Below are 18,131 nucleotides of genomic sequence, written 5' to 3'. Positions count from 1 at the left end.
TATACGAGATTGTTACATAATCCAACCCTTCCACAAAATATTTTTTCGGGATCCGTAATGGTAGAGTGGGAAAATAGGGGAATCAGAAGCATTGGAGATGTTAGGGGGGAACATTGTTTTCTACAATTCAAAGATCTGCAGGATAGATACAACTTAGAAACAAGGCAGTTCTTTAAATTTTTGCAGATCAGGAGTTTCCTCCTGGCAAAGAAAGGTGGTGTTTTAGGATTCAGGCGGAATGCTATAATGGAAATTATTCGGAAAGGAGAGGATTGCACAATTAAAAGATTGTATGCTGAATTGATGAAAGTAAAACAAGATGATCATCAAAAGTGGAGTGAAAAATGGAGGGATAATCTTACAATTAGTTATGAAAGCTTTGGAATCTCACTAGAAATGGGGAAATCATTACTATGTGTAGCACCATTACAGGCTCAGCACTATAAAACACTCTACCACCTGTACTATACACCGGCTAAAATAGCTCAATGGGGAGGCTTAGTGGGCATTACATGCTATAGGTGTGGGAGCTCGGATGCCGACTTGGAACATGTATTTGCTTTATGTCCCCGCTTAGACCGGTTTAAAAAGGAAATTGAAAGTTTTATAAGTAACATTGTAGAAAGCGAAGTTGCTCTAACCCCAGGAACTATCCTATTAGGAGTAAATGCTGAGGATACACGCTCTGTTCGTGGTAGGGAATTTTTGTTTGTTGCTATGGCTATTATGAGACTATGTATAGCCTCTGCATGGATAGATCCTGTACCACCTACCTTCCATAAATGGCTGGCTAAGTTACTAATAATGTATAAAATCGAGAAAGTGATATATGCAAGGAAGGGAAAAAAGGGTAGGAAGCTGGGCAATATAATATGGGATCCTATAACTCGATGGAAGGAAGTATAATAAGGAGAAATGTTGGATTGCCCGTGGACAAGAGATATTAACTTGGCGCAAATATAATCTTGAGGCTGATCAATATGAAAACATTTGTAGCATCTATCAATGGTATTTTTTATGACTTAATCTGTGTTTGAATCTATCTTTTGTAATACTACCCTCACCCGCCGATGATTTAGTTATTGTTTTTCTTTTATGTCTGCTTATGAATTAGTGGCATATACTTTTCCTCCTCCAATTTATGGTTTGTATCAAGGATGCCGTGCTTTGTAAATAAATGCAAAAATACTTCAATAAAAATATTTAAAAAAAAAAAAAATAGAAGTTGGGGTGAGTCCGATGATGAAGAATGTCACTATTAGAGTGAGTGAGGGCTATATTAAGAAAATTGTCTCTTTCCCTTCCCACCCACAATAGTGGGCTGGCTATAGGCTGACGTAGGAACTCTTGGTGTCGCGTCTACTCAAGAGAACCCCCTCTTCCTTTTATTCCTGAAGGAACCACTCGGGTTCCAGATGGGATACTCTTTTTCATTTTGGATTTGTGGACTACACTATTTTTGGGTCCACAATTCCATTCCTTCATAAAAAATAAAAGAAGAACCAGTCAACATGCCTCTCTGTTCAACAATTGTACCCAAAACTCAAAAGAGGGCAATTTGTAAAACATCTCAAGCTACAAAGCCATACAATTAACTCACATAGATAAGCAGGAGTCACTAACGGAATCACTATCTGCACAACTCTGAAAGAAGCAACGCAGGAGCTCTGCTTTGAGACCAAAATTAAAAAAGGTCACTTTCAGATGCACACCAGGGTCAGCAACAGTACTAGTGGACAGAGGTGAAGAGCAGCTATCAGGTAACTGTAACTGCAAATCATTCACAACATATTTATTGCAATTTGAAGGTCATGAAGAAATGGGAATTGTAGAAAATTATTAACTGGTTGAAGGAGTTGCATGTCACAGGGCCTAGATCTAGAGGCAGGTAAGAAGACTCTCCTAATCCCAAAAGATGTACCCCTGTTCTCATGGATAGTGTTGCCATTAATGGTTCCTCAAAACTAGGGAGACGACCACATAAGGGACAAACGACATCTGTGATTTAAACACCCGAGGCCATGGAGATTATGGTTTGTTATAAATAGTCAACCTTTAATAAAAATAATTTGAACAGTTCAGAAGCAGCTACGCAAACCATTCATTGAGTCTGCTGAGATTTATAAATGAACACGCAAATGAAGAGATTTCATGCAAAATATTGGATGCAACTGGATATGTTTTTCAGATGGGCGTCATACACTTTATTTTTTAAGAAAAACCAAAAAGTAGAGCCTTGTTACATGGATATTTAGTAATTCAGGGTTACTCAATGATTCTCAAGACAAATAACAGTAGGTCAAGATTGTTGATGTTACATTCGAAGATAATCATAAGTTATTCAGCAGGCAGTGATGTAAAACATTATGCAATACTTCTCTCCTTCCCACAGAAAGGCCACTATTATCAGATGCCTGAACCTTGTGTTCCAGTGTATTTTTTCACCCATACATGAACAGAGCCAGGATTGAGATCATGGCACTAGGAAGATTATAATGTGACCCTTTACCCTCCCGCATTCCTCCAAAAGTAGGCTCACATCCTTCTACTATACTAAAAGTAAAGAGTTTGCAAATACTCCTGGACTCTGAGCTCTTCTGTTTCTCAAGTGAATGCAGTGGTCAGGAGCATCAACATATAGCTTTTTCTGATCCGCAAAATATGTTACCACTCTTCCAAACTAACCACTAGAGTAAGTTAAGAAAAGATCTAGCTGTAGCATGTTTGGACTACAGCAAACCAGTCTATACTGTGCTGCTTAGAAAAATAATTGATAGGAAGCAAAGGCTCCAATAATCAGGCGGAATCTGCAGGAAGAAGACCATGCAAAAATCAGCCCTGAAAATACTCCACCGACTCCCTGTAAATGCAAGGCTCAAGTTCAGGAATATTTGTACTATTCACAAAGTGAACTCTGGACACCTACATTTAAAAAACGCACATCTGATCATCCACAGACTCTTGTGTGCCCTAGGTCCTAGGCTGTGGAATACAATTAATTCAAGTCCACTCCAAACCACACTCAAAATGTCTGTTCTGGCTTCCAAATAATTTATCTACAACCAGAACAAGGTAGCGATTGAGACATTTCAGAGCGGGAAGTCAGGTTCACCAAATGGACTCATTTACCTGATACTCAAAATAGGATTTTAGTTCATCCATGGAGCACTTGCATATGAAAGACAGCATGCACCACTTTATAAAACTACTTAATAAATCAACAGTTACATAAAGAATATTGACTGCCCTCCTTGCAGGTTCAATACTTACTTAGACAACTCCACCATTTCCAGGTCATGAACTTGTTTTCTTTCAGATAGTTCAACGGGGAAGGTGGTGGCCATGATGTCCTGCAGCACTGCAGTGGGTGTGTACTTCCCATCTTTCAGATACTGGAAGATCCAAAGAGAAAACGTGATTCATCATCAACACTGGAAAAAAACAAGCACTGGTGCTGGCTTGCAGACCCTAACAATATCCATTCTGGCTCGGTTTGCATTGTAAAAGAACAAACAACATGGGCCAGTTGATGAGAAGTCTGCAGGGCGGAGATTTCTAAATGGCAACACCAGAGCGTAGAGACCACCTCGGGCACTACTACTAGCAACCCTAACCCACATCGCTTAGCGTCCCAAATGTACAATAACACAAGGGTTGCAAGAGCAGTGGTGGACCACCAGGCTAGAAAGCAATAACAGAGTCCTAGCTCCTACATTATCTGATGTACAGTGTGGACAGCTAAAAGACATTTTGTAAACAGTAAGCACATGCTATTTACTTATAACATTCCCCCTAGGGTATATTATATGCCAGTGGGAAAGAGATCAAGTGGTCTCGATGTAGACTCCATATTTAAGAAGCATCAATCCTTGGAGATTCACGATGTATGCCAGCTATGCCGGTGTCCGACTCTGGAAATTTACTGATCAAGTCGTTTTTTAAGAACAGTCCTTATGGTTGGATACCACCATTGCCTTTCCCCTTTACTGACATTAATCAGTTATGTCAATGAGGTATAATCGTCTGCACATAGAGTGCCAGCAGTATAATTATTGATGGCTAATGAGGTAGGTCTGGCAGTTTGGGCTGGACTGTTATTATTGGAGCAGGGTCAAGACTGACTTGCATAGGTCTGGGCCCAAACCTGGGTGACAAAAAGTGCAAAATAATAATGAACTGAGATGTGGCTTGAGTAATTACTCTGGCTGAAATTAATTCTATTAATTACTTTCTTGTGTACCTCAGGCTTTGAGCTGGGAGAAGGGGCCAATATGGAATGAGGAAGAGATCTGGTTTCCTGCAACAACACTAAAACTAATACCTATTTGATTCTCCTCCCACGTACCTCAAGACATAGTGATGTGTGGAGCCCAACTTCATAGGCCAGGGGAAAACTTAACTCATCTGCGATAAGCCACTGTTCGGACAGCCTTTTGGCTTCCATAGCATCAGACTTCTATGCTACAGAATCTTTTTCTTGGATACCCACACTTTCATTTTGCATCTAGAGCCCGATACTAGTGGAGGCACCATAAGGAAAATGCTACTTACCAGTATGCATCTGTTCTTGGCATGAGGAGCTGCAGAGTTGTTCACTTAGCATAGGATCGCCACCTGGTATTGTGCTCGGATGATTGCAGGTTGTTGTTGTCTTTGAAGAAGTCTATGTAGTCACAAGATAGGTGACTCCTCCCTTGGACAATACTGCGCATGGGCATCGGCTCCATCCTTAGATTGTTTTTCGCCATGATGGGAAATGATGGAGTTAGTATAAGTAAAGAAAAAAGGATGTCCATGCGTGTGCATCTAAGTAAGATGAAAACTGGAATGGATACAAGTCCCGGGGAGGCGGGAGGGCATGTACAACTCAGCAGCTCTACATGCCAAGAACAGATGCATAATGGTAAGTAGCATTTTCCGTTCGAGGCATATGAGCTGCAGATTGTACACTTAACATTGATTGTACAGCAGTGTCTCCCCTAGCGGCGGTCGCTTGTATCCGTTGCAGTGGTTCGAAAGAGATTTTTAAGGACAGCATGGCCTACTGCAGCTTGATGCTTGGCTTGCACATCAACACAACAGTGTTTAGTGAAGGTGTGTGGTGTAGACCATGTTGCTGCCTTGCATATGTCCTCTAGGGGTATGTTTCCTAAGAAAGCCATATAGTCTCCTAGCTTGCAAGTGGAGTGTGCTCTAGGAGGAACTGTTAATGTACGTTTAGCCTTTAGATAGCATATTTGTACACTACAATCCACCTTGCGATCCCACCTTTGGAGTGTGGGTTGCCTTTGTGTGGAGGAGAGAAAGATACAAACAGTTATTTTGTTTTTATAAAAGATTTAGTTCTATCTCCATAGTATAGAAGAGCTCTTTTAACATCTAGAGTGTGTAAAGCCCTCTCCGCTACAGAGTCTGGGTTTTGGGAAAACACAGGTAACCCTACAGATTGATTTAAGTGAAAAGGAGTGATGACCTTTGGAAGAAATTTTGGATTAGATCTAAGAACCTCTTTGTTAGGATGTATTTGAAAAAATGGTTCTTGTATAGTGAAAGCTTCTATCTCACTTACTCTAAGAGAGGTAATAGCAACAAGGAAAGCTGCTTTCCATGTTAGGAATTGCAGTTCACATTTATGTCAAGGCTCGAAAGGGGGTCCCATGAGTCTTGTAAGGACAATGTTCAGGTTCCACACAAGGTGGCAACCTGGGTGGGATTATTCTTTTTAATCCTTCCATGAATGCTTTGATTGCAGGCACTCTGGAGAGAGACAGATGTTGTCTGTTTTGTAAATACGCTGCAATTGCTGCAAGGTGCAGGCGTATGGAAGAATATGCTAAATTAGACCTTTGTAGATGTAAAAGGTAACAAATGGTATTCTGGATGGAAGCATCCAGGGGATCAATTTGATTATTTCTGCAATATTTTGCGAATCTTTTCCATTTAGCGGATAACACGCTCTGGTAGTGGGTTTCCTAGCCTCTTTAATGATGTTCATACAGTCTGGTGGTAGGTTTAGATAACCAAACTCTAAGACTTCAGGAGCCAGATCGTTAAATTCAGTTGTTTTGGGTCTGGGTGAGGATTTCTCCATGGTTCTGTTTTAACAGGGAGGGTGTGAGCTGTAACTTTTGATGTGGAACCAGAGAGAGATCCAGCAGTGTGGTGAACCACGGTTGACGTGCCTATGTGGGAGCTACCAGGATCAGTTTGATAGACTGTTGTCTGAGCTTGCGCACTACTAATGGAATCAGTGGGAGGGCGGAAAAGTGTATGCAAATCTGCCTGACCAGTTCATCCATATCGCATTGCCCTTGGACAATGGGTGTGGAAACCTGGCGGCAAAGGTTGGGCATTTTGCATTTTCATGGGTAGCAAACAGATCTATGTGTGGATGACCCCACCTCTGGAAGAATGGCTGAAGAACTTGTGGATGTAGTTCCCATTTGTGAATGTGTTGTGACTGCCGACTTAACAGCTCTGCTATCTGATTGTGAACTCCTGGAAGGTGTTCTGCCAACAGATGTATATTTTGAGGAATGGCCCATCTCCAAATGTTCTGAGCGAGCTGGGACAGTTGCAGAGAGTGTGTCCCCCCGTTTTTGTATATAGTACATGGCTGTCATATTGTCAGTCGGGATTAAGACAGATTTGTTTTGTACTTGTAGTTGAAGTCTTGAATGCTAAGAATATGGCTAGCAGCTCTAGATGGTGGATATGGAACAGTTTTGTTGATTTTTCCATTGACCTTGAGTTGTATGATGTAAGAGATGGGCTCCCCATCCTGTGAGAGATGCGTCTGTTGTGAGCACTAACTGTGGAACAGGTTCGAGGAACGGCCGCCCATTTGTCAAGTTTTTGGTGTTCCACCATTGCAGAGAGCGATGCGTGCGGCTGTACACCAACACCAGGTCTGTTAGTTGACCTTGAGCCTGGTTCCACTGTTGTGCTAGGCACTCTTGTAATGGGCGCATTTGCAATCTTGCGTGTGGTACTATGAAGATGCAAGATGCCATCATGCCTATTAGTCTCATGAACGCTCTGGCTTGCAGAGATTGTTGTTGTGGAAGACTGTGACTAAGGCTTGAATGCTCTGTATCCTTGCTGGACTGGGATACGCTAGAGCTGTAGATGTGTCTATTGTAGCCCCTAGATACTGGTGTACATGAGAAGGCTGAAGGTGCGACTTGGTGTAGTTGATCGTGAACCCCAAGTTGTGCAACGTTTTAATTGTTTGATGTGTGTGTTGGACACATTGACTGAATGACTTGGCTTTTATGAGCCAATCGTCTAGAAAAGGGAAGACATGTATCTGCTGCCTTCTGAGATGTGCTGCTACTACTGCTAAGCACTTTGTGAACACGCGTAGTGCTGTTCTTACCCCAAATGGAAGGACTTTGAACTGATAGTGTTGTCCTTGTATTACAAACCTTAGGTACCTCCTGTGAGCAGGGTGTATAGGAATGCGTCCTTTAGGTCTAGTGTTGAAAGGAAATCGCCTAGTTGCAGTAGTGGGAGCACTTGTTGCAGAGTGATCATATGAAAAAGATCTGATTGTATGTACTGATTGAGGGGCCTGAGGTCGAGAGTGTCCCGTCCTTTTTGGGAATTAGAAAATACAGCGAGTAAACCCCTGTTCCCTGTTCTTCTAAAGGAACTAATTGAATGGCATCCTTTTGTAAAAGTGACAGAACATCTTGTTGTAGCAGAGTCAGGTGGTCTGTAGACATTGGACGCTGCCTGGGAGGTATGTGTGGAGGGGTTGCTGTAAGTTCTAGGCAGTAGCCTTGTTGGATAATCTGTCTCACCCACTTGTCTGTTGTAATGGAGTTCCCGACAGGCAGGAGCTGTGTTAATCTGCCCCCTACAGGAGTGGAATGCTGTTGGGGGAGCAGAGGGAAGTTACCGTCGATTGCTGTTGTTACCGCGACCTCTTCCTTTGTTATTATTTCCTCTGTATCCTCCTCTAAAATATCCCTTGTTAGAGGAGGCTTGTGTTTGAGATTTGAAAGATGTTGTAGTGTCTGCTCCAGTTTGTTTGGAGCCTCCTCTGTAGAAGGAGCGCGAAAGGAACCTCTAGCTAGTGTGGACTGTAAAGCCCCAATAGACTTGGCAGTGTCCGTATCTTTCTTCATCTTTGAGTGCAGTGTGCACTTCTGGGCCAAATAATTGGTTCTGATTAAATGGTTGGTTTAAAATGGTAGTTTGCACTTCCTGTTTAAACCCAGAAATGTGTAGCCATGCTGTGTAGCCACGCATGTCTATTAAGTATGACACTGGTATTCACAGCTCTAGATGCAATGTCTGCCGCACCTAGTGCACATTTTATTGAGGCAGTTGCCTGAGCTTTATATTGATCTGGTAGGTGCTCAAGTAGTTTTCCTAATTGATCATAATGAGCTCTATCGTAACGAGAGAGGAGGGCTTGTGTATTAGCTATACGCCATATGTTAGTGGCTTGTGCAGCTATTCTTTTACCAGACAAATCAATTACTTTGGATTCTTTGTCAGGTGGGGGTGCTTTGCCAGAAGTTTGAGAATTTGCCCTTTTCCTAGCATTGGACAAAACTAAAGAATCTAATGGTAGGTGTCCTTTAATGTAGACTGGGTCTGTGGGTGCAGGCCTATATTTTTTCTCAATTCTGGGGTTCAAAATTCTAGTGCGTGCAGTGTCTTTAAATACCTCTGGAGCATGTTTAATTACCTCTTTAATCATGGGAAGAATTTGAACAAACCGTTGAGACTGTTCAAAGGTATCTATGAGAAAATCCTCCTCAGCCTCATCAGAATGCATAGTGACTTTATGGTAAGCAGCAGCTCTGTTTAACAAATGACCAAAAGCAATGTTATCCTCTGGAGGGGAAGGTTTTGAAGGGTATAACTGCGGGTCAGGAATATCAGGCACATTTTGTGGGTTTGGCAAGTCCCATATAACATCATCCACGGGGTACGGGAAAGGCTCATATATATCATCCCCTCCACCCAGACTACATTCATCATCATCATGTTGAGGAGAATGTGATGATATAAGTGGAGAATGTGCAGGGGAGATTTGAGGTGATATGTGAAGAGGAACAGAAGAAGAAGGAAGAGGAGGTATAGGAAAGGAAATGTGCATAGGGGATGTTGCACAGTGCTTTTTCTTGGCAAGAACCACAGGTGTGGGCGTTGCATCTGCTGGTCTCTTTTTGTGAGGTGTAGCTTCTACATGACCTGTTTTTGGGTCGATGTAGATCTTTTGTCGAGGATCTGGCAAAAAAAGTTCCTCCTCATGTAAAACCTTCTTGGGTGGCGATTTTTTCGGTTCCAGCCAAGGTTGTTTTGTGTGTTTAGCCTTGGGAGGTGATATAACGTCCTTTGGCATAGTTTTCGGTGCCGAAGGTGTTGTTTTCAGCTTGGTAGGCAGGTTCGAGGGCTCGGGCACTTCAGAATCAGGTCTTGTGAGCTTCGGCACTGAAGAAGGTGTTTTCGGTGTGGGAGCTGGTGTAGTTGGGTTCGAGGCATCGGACAATGGCTTCGCACTTTTATGTTTAGAAGTGGACGGCTTCGGAGCCGGTACTTCTTTCGGTTTCGGTGCCGATACTTCTTTAGGCTTCGGTGCCGAGAGGTCTTTCTGTTTCGGTGCAGAGTCATCCTTTGGTTTCGGTGCAGAGCTAGCTTTGGGTTTTGGTGCCGATGGATGGGGTGGAATAGGCACGTGCGGCTTGCTCGGTGCAGAGGCACTAGAAGGCTTAGTTGTTTTATTCGGAGTCGGGCTCGAAGGCGGGGCTTTCAAAGCGGGTGTTCAGTCTCGACTGGGCCCAGCGGGCGGAGTGCTGACCTTTGCCTTCAGTTTGGGAACTGTATGTGGTGCAGGGGCAGTAGTACTCATGCACTGACCCGATGGAATGGAGTCATCTGAGTCGTCTGCCTCTGATACGATCTGGAGGTCAGGTGAATCTTCTTCGGGAACGAGCGGAACCTCTTCATCGAAGATATCTTCCGATTCCGGAGCTGATCTCCTCATTTCATGTCGAAGGGCCCTCCGATCCCGGATGGTTTTCTTTGATCGGAAGGATGCACAAGCTGTGCAGGTCGATACGTCGCGTTCTGGCGATAGACAGAGGTTGCAGACCTAGAGGTGAACGCTATGTGGAAACTTTGCTCGACATACAGGGCATCTTTTGAATGGAGTTCTGTTCATGAGGTGTAGGGCGCACGGCGTCGATAGGCCCAACGGCCTGCGTCGATGACCAGAATCAAACTGATGGCATCGAAACTATTGTAGTCAATGTCGAAGGTAGTTATTAGAAGTTTGAGGATGTTTTGCGCTTTGAGGTGCTTGTAAAGTGTTTTTCTAGCAGGAGCGGAGAACTTTCATCCGAACCCAGTGGCGAAAAAAAACAATCTAAGGATGGAGCGGATGCCCATGCGCAGTATTGTTCAAGGGAGGAGTCACCTATCTCGTGACTACAAAGACTTCTTCCAAGATAACAACAACCTGCAATCATCCAAGCCCAACACCAGTTGGCAATCTAATGCTAAGTGTACAATCTGCAGCTCATGTGCCTCGAACACTGTATTTCTTGGTAATTGCTTCTTCCCAATGTGAATGGAAAGTGCCCTCTGTGGTTATCAATGCATCATGAGCACTTCTTTGCTTTGCTATTTGTTTTTATCTGTTGTCACAGTGAAGTGTTCCATTGGTTTCTCTCACTGAAAATCTAAATAAAGTTATTTTTTTTTTAAACCACACCTTTCCGATTTAACCCACCACATGCCATTCTCTTCTGTGGCTTGGGTGGCTTGTGAGAGCATTTTCCTCCACGTAGTCAGTAATGTTGACTGAAAAGGAATAATTAAACATAAAACAGGAGCCAGTTAAAATAAAGCTGCCACAAAAACTCTAAGCACCTAGCACTTTTAGTTGCTGAGCATTAGGGACCAACCCACCCCTTACAAGTTTTTGGGGAATAACTCCCAATAACTTCAAAAGACTCAAATCTTCAGTCAATGAAAATCCCACTTTGTCACAACCGTCTGACACAAGCCATGATAGCTCAGCATGCCTGGTTTCTGCATAGGTCTGGACCCAACAGTCCAGCAAGGCCGACAAACTAACAAAGTTGGAGAGGAAGCGGATACATTCTGGGCACAGTTATATGGTAATCTAATCTGGGATGCTTCGCTCTCCCTCGATCTCTCCAGGACATTCTGTTAACAGAAATAGGCCAGTGTCCACTTCATTCCTATACAGGTGTGCAAGTCTTCTCAATGTCCGTCCATTGAAGATTAACCAAAAACGGGTCAAAGAACGGCTTTGGTAGCCAAGGTGGCAATCCACAGCCAATAGAAGGGTCTACAAAGCGTCTCCAGTCCTGGAGAGCATTTGCCTCTAGTTTGGGGGCTCCGTACCCAGTGGCCAAACTGAGGCCAGTTTTAGCTGGTCAGGTATGATCTTGAGAGCATTGGCCACAAGAAGAGGAATGACAAAGGGTGGGTATCAGTCAAGCAGAGGCTAACTACGCTAAATTCTTAGGGAACTAGCTCACTAACTTACCCAGTCACAGAGTATACCAGCTTCAGGAGGGGAGTAAGAGAGTGTACAATCAGTGCTGGGATGTCCAAGATTAACATCACCATTCTGACACAAAAGCAATCACTATGTCATGCAGCACAAACATATGGGGACCAATGGACCCCAGGACCCACCAGTCCACTTGTTAAACACACCCTCACATACAACATGCATTCTTCAAACAGGTCATACACATGATATTGGTCAAGCACCTAGTTACGGGGGACCAATTGGACCCTTTATATGGGAGAGCCAGAGGGCAGTCTAACCACAAAGGCACATGTAAAAGGCTTTTGCTGCCGTCTATAGTTATAGTGCTTCACCATTAGTCACTGCACAGTCAGGGCTGAGTGGGCAGTAATTGCTCTCACTAGAATGACATCAAAGTCTAGCTCTAAAAAAGGCCATCTAAAGTGTCGAGCTGATGGGGGTCAGATGGGAGAGATTAACTCAGCTTTCTGAAAACCTTGGATTTTCAGGATGGCACAGGTCTCAGATTCGGAAATCCATGAAGACATCTTTGGTCTCAAATGGCACAAAGGCAAAAATATAAAGGAGACCTGAAGATATTAGGACATGTAAACTAGTGACCCTCTAGGTCAAAATTGTTGTAATCTACCTACAACATGGGGACAAACGATCGAAGGTAAGGGAAACGGGTATAAACAGGCATTCATTTTAGCACACGTCACAAGCAGGCATAAAACTAGGGGCCAGAAGTACAATGATTTTTATAGGTTGAACGTTTTCGACCGGAAAAAATATTTTTCTATGTGCAAAGCCCTATTTTGGGATTCGGTAACTTAATACCGAATCGCAAAATGGGTCTGCGAGTCGGTATTAGGAAGAGCCATGTTAAGGGCCTCCCTTCCTAATAGAAACTTGCAGCTGTATGTGTGAATGTTTTCCAACTGCTTGCAAAACATTTCGATTTTACCGCCTACTTGAAGAAGGTGGTAAATATTTGTAAACTGGAAGGGGTCCCCATGTTTGTAAAAGCGTTTGAGAGCAGGCAGTGGTCCCAGAGACCGCTTCCTACTCTTAAAAAATAAATTGAAGAGAAACCTTTTCAATTTCTTTCAATCAAGTAGTACTTCTGTAGTACTGCTTATCACCCTAAAGGGTATCCAGGCACTGTGCTTCAGGTATAGGTCAAAGAGGAAGATCTTGAGTCCCTTCCTGAAGAGCATCAGCGAGAATGCGGTGCGGAAGTAAAGGGGGAGGGCGATCCAGGCTTTGCCGGCTAGGTGGGAGAAGGATTGTTCTCTAGAGCGTGCAATCTGTCCGAGGGCGAGGTGGGTGAATAGGAGATTCCTGGTCGGTCAGTGGAAGTGCAGCCGGTGGTTCATGTATGCGTGTCCTTGGTCATGTAGTGCTTTGTAGGCATGGGTCAGAAGCTTTAGCTAGCATCTCTCTTCTGGACAGGGAGCAAGTGAAGGCCCTTCAGAAGCTGGGTGATGGGTGTCCTCTTGAGCAGGTTGAGGATCAGTCTGACAGCTGCGATCTGCAATGTCTGGAGTCTCTGCACAGAGTGTGTTGCCGTAGTCTAGTTGGCTGGTGATGAAAGCCTGTGTCAAGGTTTCCTGTGGCTGATGGGGAGCCATCTGAAGACTTTGCGGAGCATGTGGAGAGTGTGGAAGCAAGCTGAGGACACGGGGAGACCTGACATTTCATGGACAATTTGCTGTCCAGGGTGATGCCAACATTTTGGGCGTGGTCTGTTGGCATGGGAGTAGGTCATAACTCTGCCGGCCACCAGGAGTCGTTCAAGAGAGTGGTGTGACTGCCGAAGATCAGAACTTCAATTTTGTATGTGTTAAGCTTCAAGCAGTTGTCCATCATCCAGGCAGTGACATTCTTCATATAGTTGTGGAAGTTGGTCTTCGTCGAGGCGGGGTCCTCGGAGAGCAAGAGGACAAGCCAGGTATTGTCAGCATAGGCCATGATGTTGATGTTCTGTTATCTGGCGAGGTATGCAAGTGGTGTCATGTAGATGTTGAAGAGGGTTGGACTGAGGGATAATCCTTGGGGTACACCACAGATGGTGTGCTTGGGTTGCGAGATGAAAGTGGGTTGGGGGCAGACTTTCTAGGTGCATCCCATGAAAAGGATGCCATCCATCTGAACGCATCATCTGTGATTCCCATATGGCATAGTTGATTGATGAGTGTGTGGTGGGAGACTGTGTTGCAGGCTATAGAGAGATCTAGGAGGATAAGGGCGGCAGATTCTCCTCTGGCGAGTATGGTGCGGATGTCATCTGTTGCAGCAATCATCGCTGTCTCTGTGAGATGGAGGTTGTTGGCCTTTTCCAGGACTTTGGCAGGGAACGGAAATCAGGAGTTGGGACGGTAGTTCTTGAGCTTGCTGGGACCTGCCAAAGGTTTCTTGACGAAGGGTCTGATCCCTGCATGTTTCCATGTATCGGAGAAGGTGGCTGTCGTTGAGGATGGTTGTGAACTGGTGGATGATCTCATCTGTTTTGAGGTTGAAGAGTTGGTGGTGGCATGGATCATTGGGTGCTCCAGAGTGGATTTATTTCATACAAGGGGTTATGTTTGGTGTGCAGAGTAAGCGGGTAGTCGGTGGAGGTGGTGGTGGTAGTGGTAGTGGTAGTAGTCATAGTAGTAGTAGTAGTTGATGGGTTGCTGGAGAGGTCGGAGGGTTGGGGATCCAAATTTTTGTAGATGGTTGCCATCTTGTTTTGGAAATGGTCAGCGAAGGCATCACAGAGTCCTTGTGAGGAGGTGTAGAGTTCCTTTGTTTGTTGCCGCTAGTTTTGATCAGGCCTCCTTTTTTGCAGCTTTGAGCTGGCGGTGGTAGTTGTTGAGGGCTGATTTGCAGGTGGCTTTGTCCATGTGATTCCTGCTGGTGTAACACCTAAGTAAAAAGCCCTTACCCGGGAAGGGTTAGAATCTGAAGCACTCCTGAGGCGATAGGGATCGCTTTTCATGAAATTCGATAAAAGTATTCCTTTTTTTAAAAATCCAAGATTTATTCCTGAATTTGCTTTTTCATATTACTTAATATGAAAATTACAAATTGCAAATTGCGTAACGCGAGCATTGTTTTCTTCGGAATCGTGGTTTAACAGCACAAAGAAATTAATTTTCCCCTGAGGAAGAGCATTGGCTCGAAATGCATCGGGCTATATTTTCAAAGTGATGGCCAGCTAAAAATCTTTGGCATGCATTAAGATCTGTCTAGCTATTCTTTGGATTGTATTATTATGGATGGAATAATAACGTTTAGCAATTTTCATATGAAGTAATATGAAATAAATTCAGGAATAAATCTTGGATTGGTTTTAAAAAGAATACTTGTTTTATCGAATTTCATGAAAAGTGATCCCTATCGCCTCAGGAGTGCTTCAGATTTTTTCTTAGTTGTTACCCCTGCACCTCTATGAACAGGAGGAGATCATCTCTAGCACCCTACCTTCCTTCACCTTTGGAAGAAAATTCACCGGACTACCCACCCAGGAGTGCGACTGTTCCTCTTATTAATATTATATTCCCGCTGGTATGCCATCTTCTTTCCAGTGGTTTGTACCTGAGCTTCGACGTGCATACTTCCTGGGTGTACCAGCTGGCTTGTTATGTGGGTCTGTGAGTTTTGACTGGTTTGGTGGGAGAGACTCGGTTTGTTGCATTGATAACCCAGGTGTTTAAGTTCTCTGCTTTCTGATCCAGACCGTATCTTATTTACCTTCAAGGAAAATGGGGTGCATTTAATTAAAAAAATAACATTGCTTTATTTAAAATCAATGACAGACCTGATGGTCTGCTGAACCCAGCAGGCCACCATCCCTGTGATTTTTTGCGCTACCCAATGAGGCACAGCACAGGGTCTGTGTACCTCTGCCATTGGGTTACCAGACTGAATGACAGCATTCTGCTCTGGTTAATCCCTCGTTGAGCTTTAGTTAAAGCCCAACTGAAGGACCTCCATTGGCTCCCAGTAAAAGTAAGGATTGAATTCAAGGCCATGTGCATCGCCCACCGGTCCTACTGGGGAACAGGTCCCACCATCAACCTTCCTCTTGTAATCGCCTACCACCCCAATAGACACCTTAGATCTGGAGCCTCTTACCTCACCACAGTACTCAGAGTTAAGAGAGCTAGGTGCGGAGGCAGCTCACTTTCTTAAAACCTTGCCAAGCTCTGGAACACACTTACCCTCACAATCAGATCAGAGCCCAAACTACGGACATTCCGAAAGCTCCTGAAAACCTGACTTTTCAACAAACCTGTGAAACTCCCTGCAGCTCTGCCTTTGCCCCGACCTCCGCAGCGCTGGGACGCCTTAGGGTAGCCATTGCGCTTTACAAATAGTCTTTTTATTTCCTTTCATTTCACAATGTGCGCATTCGCACAATAAGTAGTACCATTCAGGGGACCACTTGTGCAAAATGTTTTTTACATAAAAAAATATATAAATATTGGCTTTTAGTCAGTTCTGGTTTTCATACAATGTGTGCCTGCTGACAATCAATCCACACACAAAAAAATTGGAAAAGCCAAAAAGTCAGCAACGAATGCAACACCTAGTGATGCCGGCAAGGCTTGTTTTCTTATGTTGTTGCTGCTCCCCATTGCTTAATGCCTAGAACAGTCCATAGATTACATGCAGCTTGAAGAGCAAATTCTCCCTAGAAAGGACTCTGAGGCTGTGCGAGCTACAGTGCGTATACAAGGAGGACTGTTCTTAAGGACGGTCTAGGACACATCACAACAGAATAATGTGAGACCAAGACGATAGTACGGTCCTTACGAAACCTTTCCTCAGGTAGGCTGAGGGGCTCTTCGACACAGACTAAGATTTTTTACAGCTCAGAGAGGCTGATTTCCAAAACTGTTTCAAATACTACAGGGTAGAGTGAGATCACAACAAGGGAATGTTCTCTGGACAAGTCAAGAGGCTCCTCTGCAGCCCCCATTTATAGCAAAACAAAAACATAGCACAATAAATTTAGTGCGAGATCACGCCTCCGGGATAGAGACTGCACAGTACAACATCACAACACTGCTTCTAGACTATAAAATTGCACAGAACAGAAAGATGATATTTATTCATTACATGGAACTGCATCCTTATGTACGACTCTCAGAGAGCCTCTATCATTTATTTCACTTTCCAAACATTATAACTCACTGCTGTGACATTGCAACAGTTGGTATCAAAATGTGTTACCCCCTGTTGCTGTGTCATAAAGGCCTTTCAGGCCAGGCTGATAGGGGCTCTGTGAACCTTTCAGAGCAGCTTTGCTTTGATGAGAAGCAGAAAGCACAGCTGTGGTGGGGGGAGGTAAGGTGGTGGACATTCATCATGGATGGCAGGTAAGGTTTTTTTTTTACCTTTGGTACGGGGACACTTAGAGGCCTTGTGGTGTATGGCTCCCCATTACCTCTGCCTCTTCATAGCAGTTGAAATCAGAGGTAGGTGATTTTGAGGACTATGCATAACATAACATTCTAGATGGATAAAAAGTGAATTACTGGGATGTTTTTCACTGGGGGTTCGTTGTCTATTTGATGTCACTAAGATCCCTTCAGTCAAAACATCCCTAATTCACCAATATTCATCTATAATTCTATATACACAACGTAAGTAAGACGCAGTGTCACACACGAGGCACTGTAATGTCCCACAATGAACACATGAGCCTGCCACGCAGAAGGACAATGAAAACTTAGGACACTGAAACAAGCAGGTTGCATTGTGAAACAGACTGTAGCGACTTCTGTTTTTCAGTGTAAATCATTACTCGTTTTATTCACTGCAGCCAATCCGGATTGTGCGACGCATATGGCATTGTGTGGCACAGGTAAAGTGACAGCAATCCTAACAAATCCAAAGGACTAAATAATGGATGGAAAAGTTTTAGAAAAGTAGGTGGCATTTTCAAAAGGCACTACTATATTTGTATGTCTCTTTGACGTAACACAACTGTAGCATTACAGTTAGGAATGAACTTCCTATCCCTCAGAGGTTCTAAAATCCAAATTTTTCATGCAGCTCTGGCTTTTTTTAACTTGTGTAATTATTTTTGAGTTGGCGAGTAGTTCACAGTTTAAAACGTTTCAAGGCAGCATTTACCAATTTCTTAGAACACCATTTTCGCGTTTTCCCCAAGCATTCAAGAAGTAGACTTAAGAGATCTTCTCAGCTTTCAGCCCTTCTTCTCTGCCGTCTAACACTTCTCACTACTTCCCTATCCCCCTGGTATCATCTCAAGATCAAGGCATCAAGCCACCTGAACTTTTGGCCGTGCTGCAGTTCCATTATAACGGCAGGCCGGCCATATCATGTGGTGCCATTGTGTTTCAAATATCGGCTTACACCACGTGAAATGCGGATATCACCCCGTGAGCTGGTTGTTTTCCAGTTTGTAAGTAAGAGGCTCTGCACATTTGAAGTGTATTATGGCTTTGGCATCCTCCAGTGGATACAAGAGGCAGGTTTCGGAAGACTATTTTTTTGATTTTTTTTTAAGAGGACAGGAAAGGCATCAAGGACCATGGCAGTCTCTAAGCACCACCCCCTTCCTATTGCTCAGATTCATCCAATGCTGCTT

The 18,131-nt window shown here is 43.8% G+C and overlaps 1 protein-coding gene across 2 annotated transcripts in view; it reads right to left on the bottom strand.

Annotated features, from left to right (window-relative positions):
- The window catches only part of LOC147702592 (LON peptidase N-terminal domain and RING finger protein 1-like), a 203,018-nt gene that overhangs the window by 53,572 nt on the left and 131,315 nt on the right, over positions 1-18,131 (bottom strand). For both annotated transcript variants that reach the window (XM_086931259.1, XM_086931260.1), the window contains exon 8: positions 3,271-3,392. In XM_086931259.1, the coding sequence (XP_086787385.1) occupies positions 3,271-3,392 (122 nt within the window). The remainder of the gene's footprint in view (positions 1-3,270; positions 3,393-18,131) is intronic.

The sequence above is a fragment of the Lissotriton vulgaris genome, chromosome 7 (assembly GCF_964263255.1).
Source record: "Lissotriton vulgaris chromosome 7, aLisVul1.2, whole genome shotgun sequence".
Lineage (NCBI taxonomy): Eukaryota > Metazoa > Chordata > Amphibia > Caudata > Salamandridae > Lissotriton > Lissotriton vulgaris.
This window is presented reverse-complemented; position numbering and strand designations above follow the sequence as displayed.